Here is a 26,734-nt window from a genome sequence, read left to right as displayed (position 1 = left end):
GGGAATACAGATACAAGGTTCAAGGTGGCTTATCTAGAGACAATGCCTTTGCTGAGACTTGGAGCAGGTGAAAGCATGCAAGGCAGTAGCAACAGTAGGAAGTATAAAGTAGAGCGTGGATATGTCTGCAGTGCAGGAACTGGCGTGGGAGTGGGAGTCGTCAGCAGTTCTGTGATTCCAGAGAAGAGAACAGATAGGGGGAAGGGTTAAAGGTAGAGATTTAGGCAGAAGTCCATTATGAAAGCCCTTATAGGTAATTTTAGGTGCTTGGACATTAATATGTTTTAAAGAGTGGTTCATGGTCGTACTTGCATCTGAGATAGGTCACTCTATATAGGTACCACACGCTATACCGATTGCACCACTGCAGCTCCTGAGATAGGTCATTCTACATGCTGTGGGGAGGATGGATTTGAAGGTCATAAGACAGCTGGAAGGAGATTCATTAGATGGTTCACATGAGCATGCAAAATAAAGATGATGCAGGCTTGAAGTGAGGGAATGTTTCCAGAATTGTTGGAAATCGAAAATTACAAGTGCCCAGTATAGACCAAAAATCTCTGCTAAATGAATAAATGCACAAACTGTGGCTCCCTGGAGAATTACACTCTGTTCACTACTCCATCTGAGAAGTGAAGACCTAACGGACATGAACTGTTTTAAGTTGGTTGTCTCTATTTTGTAGCTTTTCTGTTTCATATCTTCCTGTGTGAAGGAAGATCATTCAGATGTTTTGGTTTAAACGTCCTGCTTTTTGGATCTACCAAGCTCATGAAAAAATGAGAGAAAAGAAGTCACTTCTATTGGTAAACAACTTGGGACTTACGGCTTGTAGCCAGTATACAAAATAGTATGGGACAACTTCTTCAATACTATGTAAATCCTAGCATATAACTTCTAAGTTACATACTAGAATATTTAGGACTGAAAAAAATATTCCGTGCTTCATTACTACAGACCTGATCATACAACTGGTTAAATTAAGGTCCTTGAATTAGAATTCAAGGAATTAGAATTAGAATTAGAATTCAAAGTAGAATACATATTTGATGGAGTTAATCAACAGCCTAGGTGTCCTAATAGAATTAAAACTGACTTTCCATGTATTATTTTAAAATGATATAGCACTCCTTAAAACCCATATTTTTTGTGGACTATTTATTCCTTAGAAACAATAATAAAACAAGGTGACTGACTGGACACAGCTGAGAAGGAGCTACCTGACAGCAAATTCTCAATGTCTCTAGTTAACGCTGGGAAAGCCAGCTCTAAAATATATAAAGCGAGAGAGAATAAAAATAAATATTGGGGGCTTCCCTGGTGGTGAAGTGGTTGAGAATTTGCCTGCTAATGCAGGGGAACACGGGTTCGAGCCCTGGTCTGGGAAGATCCCACATGCCGCGGAGCAACTAGGCCCGTGAGCCACAACTACTGAGCTTGCGCATCTGGAGCCTGTGCTCCACAACAAGAGAGGCCGCGATAGTGAGAGGCCCGTGCACTGCGATGAGGAGTGGCCCCCGCTCACCACAACTAGAGAAAGCCCTCGCACAGAAACGAAGACCCAACACAGCCATAAATAAATAAATAAATAAAATTAAAAATAAATAAATAAATATTGGGGGGTGGACGTTGCTTTTGTAGTTATATTTGAATATAGTTATCTCTAATGCTTGTGATTTGGAGCTATAACTACAAAGTTAGTAAATCGCTTTGTGTTTGAGCAGCAATCTAGTCTCAAGTGTATGTGAAATACTAGCCTAAGCAAAATGACTCCTCCTCATTTTCTTTGTTTTTCAAATGGTGCTTTGGTTAGAGGAAGAATTCAAATGCCTTCCTGAAAGCTATTCTGCAATACAAAAGAGTGTATGTTGCATAAGGGAAGTAAACACTGAGTAAATTTTGCTGCAAATGATCTTGGAAAGTGAGAACTGTAGTACAGCACGTGGAGGGACTCCCAGGTTGAATTCTCTGCTTCCTTGCTGTCTTTATCAAATAAAAAACAATCTGGATTCAGGCAAGGATAGCTTTAGTTGAAAGGATTATTGCAACTGGGAGACCTCTCTGATCATAAGATCTGTGAGTGTAAGGTAGCAGGTATTTTGTCCAGATTGGCCAGTGGGGATGGAGTTCAAATCATTTATAAGATAAAGAGTGGGAACTGGAGGGGCCGTGACTGACCTTGTCACAGGTAAACAAGGGGGGTGGTGGGGGACCTGTAAGTCTTGTCTAAGTCACATGGGGAAGGACGGTTCCTTGTAGTAAATCATTCCTAGAACACAAAAGGGTGGGTGAATTATCTTCATGGTTTCTGTTTTCCAGGAGCACAGACAGGGCCCGGGTAAAATTCAGCAGGGTCACCTTCTTTCTTTTATTTTTAAGCAAAGAGTGTATTTAGGGCTTTATCTAATCAGGTTTTGATTTGCAGGAGAAAATGTAGATGTAAAAAGGGTGAAAGTACTTTAAGATAAACTCTGACAACGGCAAACCCCTTCAGGCTCTCAAACCATCAGCGACTCTTAGGTTGGGGGTGTCATCTACAAATTGGTGCTTGCCATCTACCTCTACAAGGATCAGATTATGAGCCACTGCAGCTGCTGACCTTCGACACCCCCTGAAAGGAGTTCAGGGTGGAGATCAGGAATGAGGCACTCTGTGCTCTAGGAAAACTGGCAAGGACAGGTCTTCAGAGAGTTAGATATTTTCAGGAGAAGATTGTATGAGCCCAATTCTTGCATCTCCTCGGATCTAGAAAAGCACTAAAATCCTTCATGGTGACGTCTGCTCCTTGTGACTAGCAGTAACCTTCTGCAAAAAATATGTGCCTGATTGCATGTACTCCCCCTTCACCAAAATTACATATATACTGACCTCCCCCCCACCTCTTTGGAGCAGTTTCTCAGAGCTGTCTGAAATGCTGTCTCCCAGGCTCTAGTCCTCAGTTTGCCCCAAATATAACTTAACTCACAACTCTCACATTGTGTATTTTTTTTCAGTCGACAAGGGCCAGCTGAGGAAGAGCTGTCAGGAGCTTTCTGAGAAGCTGACACGAGGTGAAGCCAAGACTTCCAGCACTGAGTGAAAAGGAGCAAACTTTCCTTTAAAATTAAAAGAACCACCCCCCGACCCCCAAAGTGGTCCAGTCTTTCCTGACTGTTTAAATGTCTTTAAATCCTGCTCAGCTTTACGCAACATATCTTATGATGCTAGCTGTACAATTGTTTTCCTTTGAACTTTCATGAGGGGTGCATTTTCCCATCCACCAATATTCTCTCTAAATCCACCACCCACTGTCTAGCCTATTAGGCCCTTTCCAAAGATTCTTCATTTGCTTCAAAGAGAACCTTTATTTTAGGCTTGACACAGGATGATGAAGTAAGAAGAGGGCTGGAGTGAGAACGAGGTCTGGGTGATATTAATATCTCATCCTTAGTTTCATCTTATGTAAATATAGATATTAATAGCTTACAAAAATGATGTTGGATTGAGATAAAAATATGTTTGGAAATGCTCTGCCATCTGTGGAGTTGTATGTTTTTTAAAAACCTTATTTTTAGAAACAATGACTTGACTCATAGAACTTCTTTCTTATTTACATGCTCCTGACATCACATTTTAGATATAGAGACGCTACAGAACCTACTTCTACAGAGTTTACGTCCAGCTGTTCTTACAGTGGAGATGGAGTGCTGGTGTGAGACCAAATGCACCCTCGTACCACCCCATCATTTTAAGAGACAAGCACGTTTTCACATCATTTACTTTTTTCAGACTTCGCTATGGTGCACCTATGAAACCAAGCAGGACCCTATGGGGCTCCTGGGCATGGGAGCCTTTCTGTTCAGCCCCCATGACCTGAGGCCAGCTAAAGGAGTGCAGGCCCTGCACACACCCTAATTCTTCTCAGCAACCCCACCCTTGAACCACTGCTATAAGACTCCTCACCAAAGCCTTCCAGGTTGGGACACACAGTTTTTTGGGGCAGGAACCCACTGTGTCTCCCTTTGCCTGGCAAAGCAATTCTTTTCTACTTCACCCAAAACTTTGTCTCCGAGATTCGATTCGGCACCGGTGCACAGAGGTTGCACTTTCGGCATCAGCTAGAAGTAAATAGTTTAGGGATGGGATATTACATTACTGGTGATAACTAATGAATTAGGCTCAGGGTTATAAGACCACCAAACAAAAAACTACAAGTGAAGACCTGAGTTTGAATCTGTAAAAATACAGGATTCAGAAGATGTTTTAGGAGACACCTTCAAAAGATTACTATGCTTGGGGCTCCCTTGGTGGTGCAGTGGTTGGGAGTCTGCCTGCCAATGCAGGGGACACGGGTTCGAGCCCTGGCCCGGGAAGATCCCACATGCCGCGGAGCGGCTGGGCCCGTGCACCACAACTGCTGAGCTTGAGCTCTGGAGCCCGCGAGCCACAACTACTGAAGCCCGCGTGCCTAGAGCCCATGCTCCGCAACGGGAGAGGCCACTGCGGTGAGAGGCCTGCGCACCGCGGCGAGGAGTGGTCCCCGCTCACCGCAACTGGAGAGAGCCCACGCACAGCAACGAAGACCCAACACAGCCAAAAAATAAATAAATATATAAATAAATAAAATTGTTTTTTTAAAAAAAAGATTAGTATGCTTGTCTTCTTGGTTGGATCAATGTCCAGTGTTTAAATATACATAGTTTCAGAATTTCAGGTTGCAAAGGATGAAAAATGTCCAGGTGACCACAAAGGAGTATTTAACATTGTCTAGGTTTGATTTGGGTGTCCCTTCACCTTGAGTTTTCTAGGAGAATTTCCACCACAAAAACTCTGTTCCACTTACCAAGCACATCCTATGCATGGCTCTTTATATTTTAATCTTAAAGATAACACACTAAAAAGGCTCTCTAGGTGGTTTTATGCCTCTTTTATAAATTTTCCTTAAAAAATATTCCTCATGAATGTATATAAGGTTATACAAAATTAACATCCATAAGAGAGCTAGATAACAGATTAGCACACGCTTAGACATCCTTTTAGGCATCTGAGATGTTTTAAATAAAGACAGGCACCTGGTTTTCTGAAACTCAGGCTCTTGACAGAGTTATAATGATTTAATCCTTTTCGTGTTAAAGACACACCCTTTTGATTGCCCTGTAGGGGAAATAGTCTAGCATTCTTTGTAGATTAGTAGACTTTTTTTTTTTTTTTTTAAGCATAAAACCCAGTCTTATACATTTGAAAAGCTTTCTACAGTACAAATTCAGGTTTAAATTTCTGAATCCAGCCCCCAGTGGGTTAAAGCCTCAAAGAACACTTAGCTTGTTTGGAATGCTTACCCAAGTGAATGAGCCCCCTGATCCTTTTTTTTTTTATTTAATGAATTCTCATAAAACAGCCCCATTGTGGTCTTTGTTGGCTAAAGAAAAATGGAGAGCAGTTCAATCCATCGCCTTGTATCCATTCTTTCTGCTAAATATTTTCCCCAATTATGTAGACAAATGCTGAAAACTGCTCAACTTTTATTTCACATAACCCAGGTTTAGGAAGCCCTCACTGGGGCATGGTCAGGCTGGGAGGGGCTCCTGTCCAGTGGCAGCCCCTGTACAGGTATGCCATGGATTGTAGAGTTAGTATTAAATCCAGAGTTTCATTTTCTCCTTTGACTAAACCTTCTATTATGGCCTAATAAAGAAATCAGCTCTCTTATTTCACTCATTTAGCCTTTATTTGTTGATCAGTGTTAGTTTAAAAGGAAGCCAGCTTACTGCTGCTCCGTTGCTAATTTCCAAGTTCGAGTTTCTGGAAAAACCGTGTCCCAACCCCTAGAGTCGAATTGCTACGTATTTGAAAAACATTTTCAAATCGAAACATTTTTTTCCCTTCTGATTTCAGTGCCTGTGAATGCCAGAAGAAATTTAATTTTAAGGGGAACAAAAACATAACATCTTTTTCTAGTTAAATTGGAGCATATGCAATGCAAACAATGGATTTTTATGTGTACACACACGTTACCGAGTCCAAGCTCGCTCTGCTCGCCGCACGACAGGCCAATGAATCGGAGACGAGGTGTTGAGGCAGGGAAGACGACTTTATTCGGAAAGCCGGCAGACGCAGAAGATGGCAGACTGAAGTCTCAAAATAACCGTCTTATCAGGGTTTGGATGCCAGTTTCTTTTATAGCACAGAGAGGGGGAGGAGATGAGGAAGTAAAGTAAAAAGGGCATAAGTTTTGCAAATATCCCCTGGAATGGCCAGCCTCGGGGAGGGGATGCGTTAATTTCTTCTTTCTTGCAGCCATCCACAGGTGGACAGGGTCCGGATGTTTCCCTGAACAAAGGCACTTTGGTTTAACGTTCAGGCAGAGGGGCAGGGTTCCCCGAGGCAAGCCATTATGTATAGACGGTATCCTTTCAGTGAACAAAAGCAGTGGAAAGCAAAGGTTAAAGTAAAAGAAACAGATCCAATATGTAGTCAGATCTGGCTCTTCCCTGTTACACTTACACACACACACACACACACACACACACACACACACACATATGCCCGCGCGCCCGAGCACGCGCACGCGCGCAAGCTCAGAGCAAGACTGTGTGCTTAATGTTTGCCATTGCTTTATGCCCGGACTAGGACAGCCCTGAACCCTCACCAAACCCTCCCTCCCTTGGTGTGTGCATTTGCAGGGCCAAGTGATTTCTAGCGATTCAGATCTGGTGGGCCCAACGAAGGGTCTCAGGACTTTTTTCAGAGAATCACTAACTATTGTTCCTCATGAGGACCCCAAGAAAACTGGTAGGAGCCAACCCAACGTGTGTGGAGGTCACGTGGGGGAAACTGTATAGGGCCAGATGCATTGTTAAAGCCAGAACATGATTAAAAAGACAGAATATCTTAAAAAACACATCACCATCAATATTTATATAATCGTAAAACTTGCAAAATAAGAGAGGTCATTTTGGGGCTTCCCTGGTTGCGCAGTGGTTAAGAATCTGCCTGTCAATGCAGGGGACACGGGTTCGAGCCCTGGTCTGGGAAGATCCCACATGCCGCGGAGCAACTGGGCCCGTGACCGGCAAGTACTGAGCCTGCGCGTCTGGAGCCTGTGCTCCGCAACAGGAGAGACCGCGACAGTGAGAGGCCCGCGCACCGCGATGAAGAGTGGCCCCCACTAGCCGGAACTGGAGAAAGCCCTCGCACAGAAACGAAGACCCAATACAGCAAAAATATAAAAATAATAATAATAATAATTTTTTTAAAGAAAGGGGCTTCCCTGGTGGCGCAGTGGTTGAGAGTCTGCCTGCCAATGCAGGGGACACGGGTTCAAGCCCTGGTCTGGGAAGATCCCACATGCCGCGGAGCAACTGGGCCCGTGAGCCACAACTACTGAGCCTGCGCGTCTGGAGCCTGTGCTCCGCAACAAGAGAGGCCGCGATAGTGAGAGGCCTGCGCACCGCGATGAAGAGTGGCCCCCACTTGCCGCAACTAGAGAAAGCCCTCGCACAGAAACGAAGACCCAACACAGCCAAAAATAAATAAATAAAAATAATAATAATAATAATTTTTTTTAAAAAAGAGGTCATTTTGTTCAACTCCACATTTCAGAGGTGGTCAAACTGAGGCCAGAGATTAAAAAAATAAATCAGCCAAGTGACATTTATCATTTTTTTAAAATTAATTATTTTTGGCTGCGTTGAGTCTTTGTTGCTGCTTGTGGGCTTTCTCTAGTTGCGGTGAGCGGGGTCTACTCTTCGTTGCGGTGCGTGGGCTTCTCATTGTGGTGGCTTCTCTTGTTGCGGAGCACGGGCTCTAGGCTCGCGGGCTTCAGCAGTTGTGGCACACAGGCTCAGTAGTTGTGGTACGCAGGCTCAGTAGTTGTGGTGCACGGGCTTAGTTGCTCTGTGGCATGTGGGATCTTCCCGGACGAGGGATCGAACCCGTGTCCCCTGCATTGGCAGGCGAATTCTTAACCACTGCGCCACCAGGGAAGTCCCACTTGGCTAATTATTAAGAAACTCTGGACTAACTGATTACCCACCTGTAACAGCCAGCAGTTATGAGCCCATCCCAGCCTGGCCATCCCCCCACTCCAAGGCGTCTCCCTCTATTTCACTAAAACATGTACTATGTAAAATAGAGGTGGAACAATTCTCACTTGGATTAGAATCCCAGTCTTCTAATTCATAAGGTAACAAAACTATCCTTTGATTCAACGATTTCTGTTAGGTTAAAAGATTCGTGAGTCACCCCCATTTCATTCCCCTCTTTTTCTTAGGTATGCACCATGAACCCCAAGTCATGTTTAATGTTCTATCAAACCATTTATCACAAAGTATCATATAAACTGTCTCCTGTGATCAAACAGTGCATAGATAGAGAGACAGGCAGGCAAATTGATGGAAAAGGGGAATCACCCTCAAGTCAATAAATGTGGTAGGATTTAGGGAACTTTTTCTTTTCTCAATTTTTTTTAACACAGTTCACAACTTGTAAAATGAAAAATAAAATTAGTTGGGCATGTTTAATACCCAAAAAACTCGACTATATTTAACACAGTTAAGGAAAATGGTTCGTGAGGGCAGCGGTTCATAACCAGGATTCTGGAATCAGACAGTCACGGGCTCAAATCCTGAGTCTGCTCCCTACTGGCTACATCAACTTGGCTGGCTTTCCATGCTGCTTCCTCACCTTTAAAATGACAACAATAGTGCCTATACCTCACTCCATAATGTTTATAGGGTGCACGGCCCCGAGTCCAGCACCCACTTGGAACTCAGTAAGATGACTACGGCTGGCTGCACAGAGAGCTGTTGTCATCTTGAAGGCTGGCACATTGAAGGCTGGCACAGAGGCTCTGCTCACGTTTAGGATCTTTACAGTGTTATTTGTTCATAAGCAGTTAGACTGTGGCTCCTTGAAAATGATTTATTCACTCCGCCTCACAGGGGACATAATAAGGTCACATGAGTGAGACTCAGCCCAGCGAGGAGAGCACTGGGGCTGGGCCTCGGGCACCACCAGGACTGCTGCAGGAGGCAAGAGGCCAAAGTGAGAGGGCACCCTAGGTCAGAGGTCAGCCTCAGTTTCCCAGATTAACCCTCAGATGGCTGAGGCCCAGCTCCCCCAAAGCAAGCACAAAGCCTCCCAGCCACCATGCCCACTGAGGCCACTTGTGCAACAGGGCTGACTGGCGCCTGGTGGCAGCTGGGCCTGGAAGAAAAGGGATGGAGGTCAAGGCTGTAGTCTGCACTGGGGAGAAGGGGCTGCAAAGGGTGCACCTAGGGAAGCCCCAGGGCTGCCCTGGTGAAAGGAGAGGGAAGAAGAGAGGTGACCGCCATGAGGTTAACAAGACTGGGTGGGACTTCCCTGGTGGCGCAGTGGTTAAGAATCCACCTGCCAATGCAGGGGACACGGGTTCGAGCCCTGGTCCCGGAAGATCCCACATGCCGTGGAGCAACTAAGCCCGTGAGCCACAACTACTGAGCCTGCGCTCTAGAGTCCATGATCCACAACTACTGAGCCCACGAGCCACAACTACTGAAGCCCGTGTGCCTAGAGCCCGTGCTCCACAACAAGAGAAGCCACCGCAGTGAAAAGACTGTGCACCGCAACGAAGAGTAGCCCCTGCTCACCGCAACTGGAGAAAGCCTGAGCACAGCAACTAAGACCCAATGCAGCCAAAAAAAATTTTTTAAGAAAATAAATAAATAAATAAAAATAAATTTAAAAAAAACAAGACTGGGTTTGTCTACTACCTCTCAAGCTTCCAGAAAATTCCAGAGGCCAAAATACAGTATGGCCTCTCCAGCTGTAAATTGGTAGAGCACTTAGCTGGGAAAAAACCTTTCCTTCCCCTTCTCAGCATAGGGGTCACTTCCTAATCCTATGGGAGAGCTGCTGAGGGGTGTAAGGCTCCTTCCCCCTCCACCAGAGGTTCCTCAGGGAAGGATTGTCCCCATAGCGCAAATCCCCACCTCTTCGTGGGACAAAGGCCCATCTTTTCCCTACTCCTCCTTTCCACTGGGCTCTTTGCAGAATTGGACAAGGAAGTGGAACGTGGGCCTCGGCCCAACAAGCCCGCGGGGTCAGCAGGCAGCCTCATCAGGCCTCCCCCTACTCCCTGCCCCCAACAAAGGTACCAAAGCCCTTCTCCTCTCCCAGGTCCCTGTAATGCCCTGGCCTTCTGGGGAGGGTAAAGAGTCTGGGACACACAGTCTGACAAGTGAGGGGGGACACAAGGGACTACAGCACAGAGAACTGCCGGACAAATGCCTGGGGAACCTGTGACATGAGTCTGCTGCACATACAGGGCACTTGCTAACGAGGCTGTGATGATATATGGAGCTTTTCCAACCAAATAGGCCCAATCCAATTATTATTTTGAATAATTGGGTTGAGGGGGAAAAAGAATTTAGCCATTTGAGGCAAGATGGTGCACTGGAAAGGAATGGATGGGGTTGGGAGATAGATGTACCTATTCTGCTTACTAGATGTGTCCCTTTGGGTAAATCACTTAACTACTCTTTGGGTTTTAGTTTTCTCACCTGTGAAATGGGGTTCTTGTATGTAAAGCATCTGGCAGGCAGAGAAGTCTCAGAAGGCAGCTGCTGTGAGAATCATACCCATTCAAGAATGCAGCTTTGGGACTTACCTGGTGGCGCAGTGGTTAGGAGTCCACCTGCCAATGCAGGGGACATGGGTTTGAGCCCTGGTCTGGGAAGATCCCACATGCCGCGGAGCAACTAAGGCTGTGCACCACAACTACTGAGCCTGTGCTCTAGAGCCGGAGAGCCACAACTACTGAGCCCATGTGCCACAACTACTGAAGTCCACGCTTCTAGAGCCCATGCTATCCAACAAGAGAAGCCACTGCAATGAGAAGCCCGCGCACCGCAAAGAGTAGCCCCTGCTCACCGCAACTAGAGAAAGCCTGCGCGCAGCAACAAAGACCCGACACAGCCAAAAATTAATTAATTAATTAATTATTTAAAAAAACAAGAATGTAGCTTTGCAAATGGAATTGATTGGTTAAAAAAATAGAGCATTGTTAAGATTTTATTCGAAAATTTCCTCTGAAAGAAAGGCCCCTGTGGCCTATTGATTAGCTCATTTCTCCTTCCCTTTGTTTTACAAATGAACGGGAGAGAATCTGGGACAAGGTCCAGTCCAGAAGGGTGCTTTGTAAAGACCCCCTAGGGAGTGATTCGCCTGCAGGCAGCTGGGGAGAGCAGCCTCAGGCCTGGTCCTAGACTCCAGCCGAATTCAGAAAGTGAACTGAGGCTCTGCCCTGCCGGATGTGCCTTGGTTTCTGGTCTGGATATAACTTGGCAAAGGCTATTTGTTTTTCTTGATAAGACATTAAAAGCTACGATAAAACTAAAGGGAGAGGAAAAAGACTAACTGCATATCCAAACTCTGTATGAAATGATTATTATTTTTTTTTTTTTGCATTGTCTTAGCAGATCCAAACTAATTTCATCCTTAAAGACATCCTGCCTCCAGGCTCCTGGTGTCTCAAACAATCTCATACCTAGCTAAGCTTGAAAGTAATCACACATCCTGAGATAAATTAAGTGAAGCATTTAGAAGTGATGCTCAGGGCCGAGAGTCACGGGCGCTGGTCTCTATGTGGGAGGATTACAATTCTGCTCAATCAAAACCAAACCAAACCCAAAACCAGCATTGCAAGTCTTAGGGGGTTGAAAATCGGGACAGTAGTGAGGGTGGGGTGGCAGAAGAGGTAGGGAAGAAAGTGGGCACGGGGGGAGGGGCAGATCATTTTTCAGGTAATGATGGTGATAATCAGAGAGATCCAAATCTGCTGAGTCCAGTTTTCAAGGTGGTTGTTGTTTTTTTTTTTTTAAAGCTACACTAAAACCAAAACATTTCCTTGTTGTGTTTTAAAACCAAACCAATACAGTTTGCATAACAAACACCCTAGAGACATTTACTTAATATTTAACTAAGGCTAAATGACAAGGTTCTACTTCAGAGGAACTGGGCAGAATCTCTGACACCTAATTCCATTTCATTCAATGCAAGTTAGTGAGGGTTACAATCTGGCCATTGTTGAATACTTCTCAAGACTCATTAATCTCAAGCAAGAACCAACTTAACAAGCAGGGCAATCTTTTGAAGTGAATGGTGGTAGTGGTTTAAACAGAGGATTAGGAGATAATCACATTAAAAGTCATCTTTTGGCACTAAAATTGACCCCTGTCTAAGGGTTGTGAATTACAGGGATGGGGCAGGCTGTTTTGCACTCCTCTCTTACCAAGTCTCAGAGACTCCCCTGTGACACAGCCAGATGGCAGCCTGCCCACATCCAAAGAGACACCACGGCATTTAGACATGTTATCATAAAGCTACCTCTTAACCAATTTATGGAACTGTTTATAAAATAATACCCTAGACTCTGCTGCAGTTAGACACTAGATCATAGGCACAGTTTAAATATAAATTTTAGTTCTACTTTATAATGTAGATATCAGCTAGCTAGCTTTCAATAATCAGAATGTGAGATGTAAAATCCATCATTTAAACTCAAGCTCTCCAACATAAGTTAATTTGACTTGCAGGAGTAGGAACGGAAGGACCTGCCAAGAGGAATCTTCTGCTGTTATGACTTACTTATCGCCGGGATTTTGAGTGTACATAAAAATGGAATCTATAGTCACCAAGCAATTCAGCATTTCCTTTTAAAGCGTTCCTTTGATCGTGTTGAACACAAAACAGCAGACTGCCTAACAAATATTTAGCAGTGGATTTGATATGCATTTCTAATGTACTTTCTAATATTGAGGGGTTCCCAGCACAAAATATGTAAAACCACATTAGCATTTGGTCTGCAAAAGAGATGACAGGCCTTTTTTTTTTTTTTTTTTTTAATGTTATCCTGCCCAGCATTTACTCTTTGCCTTCTTACTCCATGCCATGGATGGATCTCTTAAGTGTCACATAGCGAACATATAAAGAAGAGTCATGACCATGTTATATGCCTCCAAAGATTCTCTAGCTGGGTCCTTTCATTTTGAAGCTAGGGATGCTGCAGGCCAGAATCATGAAGTGGCTTGAGCAAGGTTTCACTGCTATGATTATAGTCCAAGTCTCTTGATGTTTCAACCTGGCCCGTGGCTCTGGGCCCCAATTAATTGTCTATCGCTGCCCCCAACACGGCTGCTTGGACGAAATACAGTCAACATACGCACTGACCCCGAGATGGATGGAGTTGTGCTACACAGTGAGCTGGGTCAGACTGTCTTGGAACTCTGAACTAAAAGACAGGAAGTTACCAGCTGGCAACAGGAGGTAAAGAAGCAGCTCCTGGAGCACCTGCTTAATTGTACCAGAAACCAAGCTGTTCACTGGCATCAGCTCCTGTGAGGTTCTGGCTCCTATGGGATTCCTCGTAACCTTACAACAAATCCCCCCTTTCCTGAGCTAGTTTGAGTGGAAACCAAAAAACACCCTATAAACATCAGCCTCATGTTCCTTTCATGGTATTTCAGGATCAGGAACCTCTGACCAAACCTCAAAGCTGCTGATAGAGGTAGAAACAGCCCCCCTCCCCTGACATGAACACTCCTTGCTTCCATTCAAGGAGATCATCAAAAGCCATAAGTTGGATTGAGGGGACTTTAAAAAAAAAAACCAAAAAAACACACGAATTATTAGAAGAGAGATTAACCCTGCCCAGAAACTCTCAGAAGCAACCAGATCTTCAACATTCAAGAACAGTTTGGATAGGATGACAATTACTTAAAAATAACCACACATGGGTTAGAATGGTGGAGACTGTATCCTTTGGTGTTAGGTAAAAGAAGTGTTTACAAATGGGAAAAAAAGGCAAGGAAAAACTCCAAGACAAATTTAAACCTTCCTGGAGTTTAGGCAGCAAGAATCAGGTTTTCTAACAGCTGGTTGCCCCTGAGTAAGCTATTCTGTGGCCAGGGAAACTGCAGGCCAGGAAAATTAAGTGCCTGAAGATGGGAGTCCCAAATTCAAATGTCTTAAAGGGGCCAGGGAGGTCACAAAAGGTAGGGCAACAAGGAGTGGTGAGGTCTGTGCCTAAAACTAAAGTGAACACCCAGCATAAAAGCATTGAAATTCAATTTTAAGGTATTTTCTTAGGTCACTATTGCTGATACCATAAACTTACATACCATTTCTCAAAAACTTAAATTTCTAAAAATCTTATATATAAAGGCACATTGCCTCTGAGACATGGAAAATCAATAGCTGAATACATTTTATGTTAACAACTGCTGAAAAGCAATTAAAAACTTAAAGCCCTTTAAAAATACACTCAAAGGACAGACTGACAATTCACAAGAGTTAACACAAATGGCTGATGAAAGTCCGAAAAATATTTTCATTTCCACTAAAAATATATGAAAATTAATGGAGGTACCATTTTTCGTCGGTTTAATCAGCAATGATTGAAAAAATGAGAACACACAAAGGTTATGAGGAAGAGTCAAAATGAGTACTCTCACACAGCTGATCAGGGGTACTGATAGCGAACAACATTCCTAGGAATATAATTTAGCAACATGCATCCCTATCCTTAATGATTCTATCAATCCTATGTGTCAGGACGTTTCCTCTCTTAGGAATAAGCTTATTCTTCCCTAGCAAATAATGTCATTTCATTTTAAATTAGTCAAGACAAAGTTGAAAGACAAATTCATGGCTCAACTTTAGGCATTCATCTCCTATTCTGTCTGTATTCCCCCTAATTTTGATTTTACCTACATTTCCCATTTTTTTCTTGCATCTCATCTTGAATGCCATGCAAGATCTGTGAAAAGAGGCAGGACGTAAGTATCATAAGAACAGAGATGAGCCTTCCATGGATCAGCTGTGGTATTGATATCTACACTGTTATTTTACAAAATGGAGAATAACTTTATTTAGCAAAAAGTGAGATTTTGCCTCATGTTACAAAGCTGAACACAATGCAGTTTCAATGAAATTGCCTCTAACCTTTTTAGACACAAGCAGTACTACCTTCTTTTTTGGTGGGGCTGTCACCACACCACAGTGGAAGCCAGGAGATCAGATAATCACTCAGTTGGGCAGTGACTCCTCGTGAAGCACTATCTATAACATCTCTTCATGAGCATCTAATGAATAACCCATTCGTGGCCTTTTCTGTCCCAAGGTCGAAGATTCTATTGAATACAATGACAGGTTAAAAACCTGATATGTGACAGAAGAAGAAAATACCTTACTGATGTTTTTCAACTAATTAAAAAAAAGCTTATCTAACTTTTCTGGGATAAGATACCTTTGACTTGTCAAGAAGAGCCTATAGAAGACACTTAAGTAGTAGATAGAGTTAATAAATGCCATACAGGCAAACCTGAAATACAATCATAGCAAATATGCAATGGAAGAGAACCTTGGGCAAGTCGTTTTAATGCTTAAAGCCTCAGCTTCAACATCTCTTAAAAAAAAAAATCAACAGTGAATGCTCTTCGTGTCTTTTCAGCTGTGTTCTTCTAAGAAACAACAGTGGCGGCCCTCTCTAGCACAAGAGGCCTTAGGGGACAGGATCAAATCCACTTAATCCAAAGTGATCCTTTCTACATGTCAGTTTCCTAATCTGTAAAACTGGCAATAATCACTTCTCAGGATTGCTGGCAGGATTAAATTAGGTAAAATACGTAAAGCATTATTACACTGAGTGGCATGTATACTAAGGCCTCAACATGTAATATGGCTTATTATTATTTGAAGTATTACTATCCCAATCTATAAAATGATACCAACCCATTGTTATGAAGATCAAATAATGAACACAGATGCCAACAAAAGCAATAAGAGAGGTGCAATAGACAAGAGGAACAATTATGACTGTGATAAGAAAACAGTTAATATAACCATAAATTCTGCTAAGCTACTTCAGACAGTATGAGTCACCCCTAATATAACAAATTATTTTTAAAAGCAATGAAACCTGTTGAGACTTCATCCAATGACAATTGTCGAATTAATATGAAATTTGTCAAGATGTTTGACACCCTTGGACACAGCTGCCTTCCAAAGGATTTTGGGTGAGAAAAGATGTTTAAAGTTAGGGGGACTTCAAATTCTGCCCCTTATATAATTAACCTTTCTTCACCCTCACCCCTTAAAGAGGCAGCCACTAATTTAGGGATATCCCTTACAGGAGACAGGCTGCCTCAGCAGGAAGCTGATTGCCCAAAAGAATCTCACCCGTCTCCGCCCCTCCTTCCCTCCCAACTGCCAACACCATCAGGAATTTTCCTTCCCTCCACCCACTTTCAGCACTGGAGCCAAACCAAGCCTCTCTCATTATTATCTCCGCAGCTGAGCACAGAGCAAACACCTTCACACCTCTGAACCCTCCCCCACCCACCCCAGCCTCTACCTCTCTCCCTCTGCCCCTTCTTCCTTCCCTCCCTCCATCCCCACCTTGGACCGGCCACTATTCCCTCCACTGGAACTGCCAGGAATGCACACACTGCTTCACAGATACGAATTACATACCTCTCTGCATGGGGGCCTTTTGGACCTGGCCATGCACCCACTTTTGAAAGCAAATAGCACATCACCAAAGCTCAGGACAAACTGCATACTCAAAGGTTGCTCCTTCCTCTCTCAGGTAAAGACTTTATTTGTCCACTCTCTGACAAAAGACTAGTAATTCTACCTCAAACGGAAATCTTTTGAGCCCTTTGAAATGAGGACTCCAAAGTGAAAATTAACAACCTATAATGACAATCTGAGTCCCCTAACCACTGCCTCCCATCAGGTCTAAACATCTTCCCGGCCCCTCAGGAAAAGTTCTCCACCCTCAGCGGGCAAGGTAATTGGCCTAGAGCTGACTGTACACAGTATAAGATTTTCCCAGGTTACTAGAAGTATTTTGCATCATTTGCCCCACTTGACAACCATAAAAGTTGGAATTTTTTTTTTTTTTTTTTTTTGGTATCTCAGAAAATAAACGAGAGGAAAAGAAACTCAAGCACCACGGGTCTTGGGTGCATTTTCACGTCCTAAGAACAGAAGGATTGCACCCGGCTCCCTGTCTCTCCTCCCCCAGCTCCTCCAGGGGACATGACCTCTCCGCAGGAACGGAAGCCGCTTCCAAAAGGAAAGGGCAACTGCACTAATACTCATCTTTTGCAAGATGCCTATGCTTTTGCAGATTCTCGTTGGATCATACTTTTAACAGAAGCTAGATTTCAGAAGAGGGCTGGAAGGGAGACAGGGATGGAGAAAGGAAAAAGTGGCTTGTAGTTTGAGAGACAAAAGGAGCAAATAGGAAGAATTCGGGGCCAAATAATCTTAACCATAAGCCTGAGGGAACTTAGCTGTCCTTCAAGGCCAGAGGCTTCAAACCAAGCCTCGGAAGTTTAGACTTCAAGGATCCTTTGTTCAATTGGCATATAGAGATTTTAAAAATGTAAGCCCTACATTTAAAGATTTCACATGAAAAAGAGATCTGACCACCCCAGCCTGTCTTTCCTCTCTCAGGCACAGGTGGAGGTGAGGGGTAGCCACTCCCAATGCCCCAGGTGCCCCACCCACCAGCCCTCCCCACCCAGCACTTCACTGCTTTATTCCTCTGCCCTGCCTTTTAGGATATCTGCACTTATGCCTCCTGATCAAGGCCCCTCTCACTTGTTCTACAAATGAGAAAAATAAAAGCACCAGGGGCGCAGCCACGGCTTCTCAGAGCAGAGCCGCCCGAGAACCCCAGCTTCTTTAGATACGACAGGCACTTCTTTTTTTTTTTTTAACTGAAGTAGAGTTGATTTACAATGTTGTGTTAGAATTTCTACTGTACAGCAAAGTGATTCAGTTATTCATATATATATTCTTTTTCATATTCTTTTCCACGATGGCTTCTCACAGGATGTTGAATACAGTTCCCTGTGCTATACAGTAGGACCTTGTTGTTTATCCATCCTATATATACTAGTTTATATCTGTTAATTCCAAACTCCCAATCCTTCCCTCAGCTCCCCCGCCCTCCACACCGGCAATCACAAGTCTGTGCTCTATGTTTGCCAGTCTGTTTCTGTTTCGTAGAGAGTTTCATGCATAAAGAAGATGTGGTACATATACAAAATGGAATACTACGCAGCCATAAAAAAGAATGAAATAACGCCACTTGCAGCAACATGGATGCAGCTAGAGAATATCATACTAAGTGAAGTAAGTCAGAAAGAGAAAGACAAATATCATATGCTATCACTTATACGTGGAATCTAAAATATTTCTTGACCAGGCACTTCTGAAGCTGTTTTCAGAGCAGAATCTTGAGTCAGGGAAACAGCCGTGCTGGCAACCTTGCCCCTGAGGCCCCCGCTCCCGGCTAAACCATCTTTGCCCTAAGAATTGGTTGATCTTTAAGACTCTTTCGCCTTCTTGGACTCATCACCATGTGTTACCACGCTTCTCGCGACTTGCAGAGTCCTCGCGTGCACCAGGCCATACCCTATATGTCTTCATGATGATTCTGGGAGATGTGCATTATTGACACCATTTTACAGGCTCAGGACAAGGGCACACGGACAAGCGCAGTGGCTGAGCTGCGCTTGAACCCAGGTCTATCTGATCCCAGGGTCTGGACGCTGGCAGCATGCCTTGCTGCCTTGCAAATAACCACCATCTCCCCCAGTTAAAAAAAAAAAAAAATCAGGGACTTCTCTGGTGATCCAGTGGTAAAGAATCCGCCTTACAATGCAGGGGACGAGGGCTCGACCCCTGGTCGGGGAACTAAGATCCCACATGCCACGGGGCAACTAAGCCCACACGCCACAACTACTGAGCTCTCGCGCCTCAACTAGAGAGCCTGCATGCCGCAAACTACAGAGCTCACCTGCCCTGGAGCCTGTGCACCACAACCAGAGAAGAGAAAACCTGCATGCCACAACTAGAGAGAAGCCTGCATGCCTCAACAAAGACCCCGCATGCCGCAACTAAGACCCGATGCGGCCCAAAAAATAAATTAAATAAATAAATAAATAAATAAAAATCAGAACTTATTTGATCCTGAACAAAGTTCCACGATAGGGTCCCAGACAAAACATCAGAAGGGGCTCCACCTCTCCACCCAGAATTATCATTGGGTTTTCGTGTATACGCCAGCTGCCCACATAATACTACCAGCTTCCTCAGAGAAGTTGCCCTGCCTTACATGCTTTTGTGTATCCAATAGACATGGGGTAGTTACACTTAATACCACTCAGAATTATTAGTCAACAGCTCCTATTTTCAGTTTTTTATCAAATTTTACTAAAAGGGGTTTCTTGGGAGGAAGCATTTTATGTCCCTTCATGGATTCTCAGAAAGGTCCTTTTCCTGCACATCACCTCTCCCCTCTCATAGTCTTATTCACCCATAGCTTTTAAATCTTTCCTTCCATTTTCCCAAAGTAAACCAGGTAAAAATTCAACTCTAAGTGATTTTTAAAAAAGAGCATATATGCAGAGTACTTGAATACCAAAGCAGGTAGCTGTTGTAGAATACTGGTTCATGAGTAATACTAATACTTACAACCCATATGATGGTCAGTCTTCTGGACAAATAAGGATCAATATTCCAGTGAGTGAATGGAAGGAATGTGATGTAGAACACTTCTTGTCCCAAAGCAGCTGAAAATCTGAATAGGTAATAGTAGAAATAATTCTTCACAATGTACTTCTGTACATAAGCCTAAAAGACAAAAGTTAGAAGACTCTGTGAGTTCATTGAACAGGTCACTATAAGGCAAGTTTTAAAAACCTCTATCTAAGGACTTCCCTGGTGGTCCAGTGGTTAAGACTCTGTGCTCTCAATGCAGGGGGACCTGGGTTTGATCCCTGGTCAGGGAACTAGATCCCGCATGCATGCTGCAACTGAAAGAGTTCCCCATGCCGCAACTAAGACCCAGCGCAGCCAAATAAATAAATAAATATTTAAAAATAAATTAAAAAAATAAAAACCTCTACCTAGGGACTTCCTTGGCCATCCAAAGACTCCTTGCTTCTACTGCAGTGGGTGTTGGTTCCATCCCTAATCGGGGGAACTAAGATCCCACATGCCCTTAGATGTGGCCCCCAAAACCCCCAAACAAACAAAAACTAAACAAAACAAAAAAACCCCTCTATCTACGATTCACAGGGTTTCAATTGCCAAGGTGCTACCTCCTCTCCCCTTGTGTAATTACAGTATCAATACTAGCAGCCTACAGTGTTATTGAACATCTATCAACCCCCAGGTGTCTACACAAACACAGATGATGTTAATTCTTCATAAAATTAAATTAGTAACATCCAAGACAGAAATATCAGGGAAAGACACACAAAAAAAACCCAAACCTTTCTCCTGTGTCCACAGAGGGCTAGAAACTCAAGGGAGGTGAACTCTGATAGCACACTGTGTGGGTCTATGACCGTGGTAGGCGGGAGAATGTCCCCAAAGATGTCTACCTCCTAATCCTTAGAACCTGCGAAGATGTTACCCTACACGGCAAAAGGGGCTTTGCAGATGTAATTAATGATTTCGAGATTGAGGGGTTCCCCTGGATTATGTAGGTGGCTTCAGTGGAATCACAAAGATCGTTAAAAAATAGGAGGAGACAGAAAAGTCAAGAGTCAGAAAGTGATTTGAAGATGGAGGAAGGAGCCAAGAGTCAAGGGATGCCGGCAGCCTCTAGAAGCTGGAAAAAGTGAGGAAAAGGATCCTCTCCTTGAGGCTCCAGAAGGACCACAGCTCTGCTGATACCTTGATTTCAGCCAGATAAGAACCATTTTGGACTTCTGACCTCCATATATTTTGTATCCACAGAATAAATATGTGTTGTTTTAAGCCACTAAATTCGTGGTAATTTGTTGCAGCAACAAGAGATTAACTAACATGAAGACTTTAGAAAAATCACTTGCAGATGAATGTTTGTAATTTACCTTTTGAATGGGATTCGTCAAGTCGGCCCACTACAGTGATGGTGTAAGAAACACAGCAAGTACGCATGGGGCCCGCTAAAATGCACTCCCATTTTCCATCATCCTTCTCCACCCTGTTATCCTGGTAGTAGGCAGGGAGGAAAAAAAAAAAAAGGCTTATGTTGACACTGCCCTCGGCTCCAGAGGCATATCTGGATTCGTGTAAACCAGTCATGGTTAAGTTCAAAAATTCAGCCTCAAGCCAAGCAGTACATGGCACTACCTGGGAGGAAGTTGCTAGTCAGGAGTGAGCATACAATGTAAGCCAGAAGTTCATCTCTCTTCTGGGATGAACTTTACTTCTAAGTGAATTCAAAGGAGAAAGAATGGATCCATCCTAAAGTAGAAAGACAGTAATGCACAAAATGAATTAAATAAGGAAGTGTATAGTTCTACCTCTCTGCCAAGATACTATGGTTAGATGTGCAAAACAAGGTCAAGGGACTGAGATGAATAAATGACAAACTCCTCCCTCCTTCTGCCTGTGTCTCATTATCTAATGTGAGGACTAATCTCTGCAGATTCTGTTTCATAAACATACATCCAACAGGCTTGACCTTGGAGCAAATCCTGTGAAGCGACCCTTTTTACGTAAAAATTAGTTATTTTAATGCACCAGCTGTCAGGTACACTTGGTAATCTGTCCTGCTTTGAAGCTTTATGAGGAAAACTTTTGCCAAACTTTGACAAGGGTCAAACCCCTCCCTCGTGTTATTTCATGGTACCCAAGTGTTATATGACATGATAAATGTTCAGCAACAACCATTCTCTACCCTAGAGACTTAACTGAGACCAAGTTCAATATTTTCATCCTAGTAAATAATTGAAAAGACTGGTATGGATGACAGCAAACTGCTTTAGTGTTACATATTACTACTTAATATCTTTAGGCATGCCTTTTACATTCTCTTAGGAACTCTCTTTTTTTAATTTTTAGGAACGCTCTCTTTTTTTTTTTTGAGTAGAGAGCTAAATATTCTCTAAATCTTCTTAGAAACAAAAAGCAAAGGTGAAGTTGAAAATATCAACGTGTGTACAGGGCAGCCAAGGGAGCTTTTAGATAACATCTCTGTATACGTAATTAAATAGCTTGAGAGCCAATATTTGCTTCCAAATTCTTGAGAATTATATGTACTGTAAATAAAGTAGTTAAGTACTTGTCTTTTCAGAACAAGAATCTAAGTTTCCCTTGTAGGAAATCTCACTGTGTATCACTTCAATATATCTTTGTAAATAAGAATTTCAGTTTCAGTGTATGTGTTGGTCGTATCGGGAACAATTAGAGAGAAAAGAAACCGGGGTTAGAAACAGAAATGGTAGGTAAAGTGAATGGCAGAGAGAAGAGGAGATAAAACTGAGAGACAGGAAACCAAATCCTGGAACAAAAACATCCATCAGTACATTCTGTAGAACTGGTCGCGCCCAAGGAGCTGACATGCCAGGCAGTGGGGCCGTGTTTCTGCAGCACAGACTCAGGAGTCAGTGATTAGCAGCTAATTTTTAGACAAAAGATCAGGAAGAGCACTGAACATTCAGGTGAGTGGAGAGGAGCTATTTTTAGAAATAAAATACCTCTTAGTATGCCAATCATCTGCCTCAAAGCCAAAAAAGTTTCCAGTAAACAAGGGATGATAAGATGGAAATTACCCAGATAGCCATTATTACTAACTGCAAAATGTCACTGATATTCTCATTTGCCTATTTGATTTCCTGGTTTATTTTCTTGAAAGTGAAAAAGGAAAATGTTTTTGCAGGTGGGGGTGAGAAACATGATCTCAGTCTCCCAATGCCATCTTTCCCTTTTGGTCACAAATTTCTCAAATGCACATTCTCCTAAAATGGGGTTTTTGGTAACTTAAGGTTTGGGTGGGAGAACAGCTGCTCTATTTTGCAGATACCAGAGTATTCCCTGTTCTCTGCAAGGCTGCCTTCAGTGCATAACTAAGTCAGGACCGACAGGGAGCCATACAGATTTACCGCAAGATGAAGACAAAGAACGCCGAGAATATATGACTCCTTGATTTAGGTCTGCCCCGAAACACCTGAACAGTGTTTAGTTTCCCAAATGCACACAGAGGAGTCCTAAATGCAAAGGAAGTATGGCCTGGTCAGCACCACTGGCTGGAATAAGGGCAGACCCAGACAGAAAAGAAGCGAATGCCCAGCACACTTGGTAGCTGGCCCAGCTTTTGAGCTGTCAAAGGAGGAATACAAGAAATATCTTTTAGGACTTCCTTGGTGGTGCAGTGGTTAAGAATCCACCTGCCAATGCAGGGGACACAGGTTTGAGCCCTGGCCTGGGAAGATCCCACATGCCGCAGAGCAACTAAGCCCGTGCACCACAACTACTGAGCCTGTGCTCTACAGCCTGCAAGCCACAACTACTGAGCCCACACGCCACAACTACTGAAGCCTGCGTGCCTAGAGCTCGTGCTCTGCAACGAGAAGCCACCGCAATGAGAAGCCTGCGCACCTCAACAAAGTGTAACCCCCACTCACCACAACTAGAGAAAGCCCACACACAGCAACAAAGACCCAATGCAGTCGAAAAAATAAATAAATTTATTAAAAGCAAAAAAAAGAAAAAGAAATAGCTTTTAGCCAAAACAATGTGTGACCTTGGGTAAGTCAATTCGCCTTTCTGAACCTCAACAGCCTCAGCTGCAAAGGATGGAGTAGGATTAGTTCAGTTGGCTTTTAATATACAAAAAGAAAATTTAAGTAGAGAAAGACCCATTAAACAGGACGTTACCCCAGGACCTATTATATAAAAAGATTGAAACCAATTGGTTGAAAGTGAGGAGGGGCCCAGGGAACCCCTATTTCAGGCCAGGCACCCCCCCATCCCAACCCCCAAGTTTTTCTCTGGAATATCCCCTCAGAGCAGTTCCGTAATCAGTTTGGAAACCACTGACCTTAATCTCTGCTCGACCTCACATACCACCTTTCTGTAACTAATCTTTGGCCTTGAGTACACAGGCTATAGGCATTCTGACCTTGAGGTCTTTAAAGGACTTGATAAACTCTGGACCAATGTCATTGCAAGGTCAAATTACTTATCTCCATTTTTTTTTAGATTAGAACTGTAAATGCAAGTATTCTTCCAAAGGTCAAGTTTGAGATACTACTCTATCTCAACACAGCCGGAAGGAATTCACATCCGGGAGGGTAGTATCTAAGGCTCCCAGCAGCCCATATAATTGGAAGCAGTAGAAGGAGCTCATTCTCTTTGGCTGAGAGAGATCAAATCTATACAGGGTATAGCAGTCTTACTTAAAAAATAATTTTAGGACTCAAAGCTTTTATAGATCACACCAAACAGCAGCATTTCCTTCACCGTGGCTTTGCTTTAGAGAAGTTTTACAGACCGATGAGAAAGAGGCAAGTGAGTCCAGAGTAAAGTGGCCTGGAGAAAAGAGCCCAGGAAGAGGGGAGGGTGCAGAGCTGGTGGACAAACTTTGCATCCACAAACTCTGGACGCAAAGTGTCTCGGATTAAATCCAGGCTGTTTCAACACTCACTACCTGAATAATCTCACACCAATGACTTGATCTCCTGGGGCCTCAGATTCCCCTTCTGCAAATGGGAATAATACTAGTACATACCACGTGAGGACGCTGGGAAGATTAAATCAGAGGTTGTTGCTGGTGTGTGCAAAGCGTTCAGGTCAAAGCCTGGCAGAGAAACGTCTCACAAAGACCTAGCTCTTGGCTGTGAATGACGATGGTAGCAGTAAGGATTTCCCACAAAGCACTTCTCGATTATAACACACATGCAACTCACCTGGATCTTGTTAAAAATGCAGATTTTGATGCAGTTCACCTGCGACAGGGTTGTAAGTTCTAATGGGCTCCCAGGTGATGCATATGCTGCCAGATTGCCCCCCCATGGACCACACTTTGAGTAGCAAGGAACAAGGACACCCCAGTGAAGTGTTTTTAAACCCAAAAGGAAGGCTCTCAGGTTTAATTCTCAGTGTTAGAGGAAGCCTCAATGGGAGTTTAAGAGAGTAAGATAACGTGATCAAAGCGACAGGTAAAAATGCTGGTGACAAACCAGAAGGGAACAGTTAGTGAATTCTACGGAGGATCCTACAGTGGTCCGAATGCAGGAACTGAGCTCAGGCACACTCCTCAACCACAGAAGGTACTAACGGGAAGGGCACGAGGAAGAGGCGTCCCGATGAAATAGCAGCGGATCAAACAACCAACTGACGACGCAGAAAGAAGCCATCCCAAGCTCCCTGTCTTCATCCGAGTAGGGTCTGCATAAGTTCCTGGATGACAAGTCCAAAATTAGTTAAGGAGTCGTGAAGCTTGAAAAACATTCCTAACCTCTCAGACCATCACGGTACAGAAAAAGAAACCTCATTTCCCTAAAAAGGGCTCTTGCACCACCGTCAGAATCCTGGCTTGGAAACAAGGTTCTCTGGCTCTGCAGGCAGGAGCATCTGCCATTATGTTCTTTGCTAAGATAGAAGCAGCAATTTGCTTTATTTTTAAGATAAAAACTCACAGGAGAGTATTCCATTAAAATCAATGGTTTTTGGAATTCTCAACTGGTTTTTTTTATATAAAGTTATTTTATTTATTTATTTTTGGCTGTGTTGGGTCTTCGTTGCTGCACACAGGCTTTCTCTAGTTGTGGCGAGTAGGGACTACTCTTCGTTGCGGTGCACAGGCTTCTCATTGCGGTGGCTTCTCTTGTTGCAGAGCATGAGCTCTAGGTGCGTGGGCTTCAGTAGTTGTGGCATGTGGGCTCAGCAGTTGTGGCTTGCACGTTCTAGAGCACAGGCTCAGTAGTTGTGGCTCACAGGCTTAGTTGCTCCGCGGCATGTGGGATCTTCCTGGACCAGGGATCGAACCCATGTCCCCTGCACTGGCAGGCGGATTCCTAAACACTGTGCCCACTTGGGAAGTCCCTAAACTGTTTTTTTTAACCCAACTTGGGAAAGCCTTTGTGATTTCTAGTTACATCTGCTATACATTCAACCTACACACTGATTCTTCTCATCAGCTCCCGAGGGTTGTCAGCTTGGCATTATTCTTCAAAGTGGGAATTGCTTCATGTGCTTGGGGCTGTGGGAGAAAAGGGGCATCAGCCTAGGTCTCCAGACTGACAGCCATTTACAGAGACGGGGGCCTACCCAGAAATGCCTTCCATGGCTGGGGCAATGTCCTGAAAGGCAGTCGATTCGGAACTAAAACTCTGCAAGCCTTGCTCTCTGATTCTCACGCTCAGCATATATTCATCCAGAATTTCTAACCTAGAGCCTAAAGATTAGGAAGGGCAAATCTAACGAACTTGATGCCACTTTCATTAGAGCCTACACTTCGCGAGGTTTTGGTCCTGCTACCTCTCTCTGAAAGACTCGGCTTTGGTGGGCATGCCATTACACGCTGCAGAGGTGGAATATTTGCAAAATAAACACTCGAAGTTATTATAAGACACCGACTAGCATGTTAACACGCCAAGTACAAACCAAGCAATGCCCAACATTTTTTTTTTTTAATTTATTTATTTTTGGCTGTGTTGGGTCTTCGTTTCTGTGCGAGGGCTTTCTCTAGTTGCGGCAAGCGGGGGCCACTCTTCATCGCGGTCCGTGGGCCTTTCACTGTCGCAACCTCTCGTGCTGCGGAGCACAGGCTCCAGACACGCAGGCTCAGTAGTTGTGGCTCACGGGCCCAGTTGCTCCGCGGCATGTGGGATCTTCCCAGACCAGGGCTCGAACCCGTGTCCCCTGCATTGGCAGGCAGATTCTCAACCGCTGTGCCACCAGGGAAGCCCCCCCAACATTT

General features: G+C 43.8%; 1 protein-coding gene across 5 annotated transcripts in view; it reads right to left on the bottom strand.

Moving 5' to 3' along the window:
- The window catches only part of SGPP2 (sphingosine-1-phosphate phosphatase 2), a 134,126-nt gene that overhangs the window by 67,473 nt on the left and 39,919 nt on the right, over window positions 1-26,734 (bottom strand). For 4 of the 5 annotated variants that reach the window (XR_014264579.1, XR_014264580.1, XR_014264582.1 and 1 more), the window contains one exon: window positions 19,510-19,668. The exons of the other annotated variant lie outside the window; for it this stretch is intronic. Coding sequence is in view for 1 of the 4 variants with exons in the window: in XM_082464675.1 (XP_082320801.1) it covers window positions 19,510-19,668 (159 nt within the window). In the remaining 3 variants the exon portion in view is untranslated. The remainder of the gene's footprint in view (window positions 1-19,509; window positions 19,669-26,734) is intronic. 5 annotated transcript variants of the gene reach the window in all.

The sequence above is a fragment of the Balaenoptera physalus genome, assembly GCF_965194825.1.
Source record: "Balaenoptera physalus genome assembly, chromosome: 6".
Classification (NCBI taxonomy): domain Eukaryota; kingdom Metazoa; phylum Chordata; class Mammalia; order Artiodactyla; family Balaenopteridae; genus Balaenoptera; species Balaenoptera physalus.
This window is presented reverse-complemented; position numbering and strand designations above follow the sequence as displayed.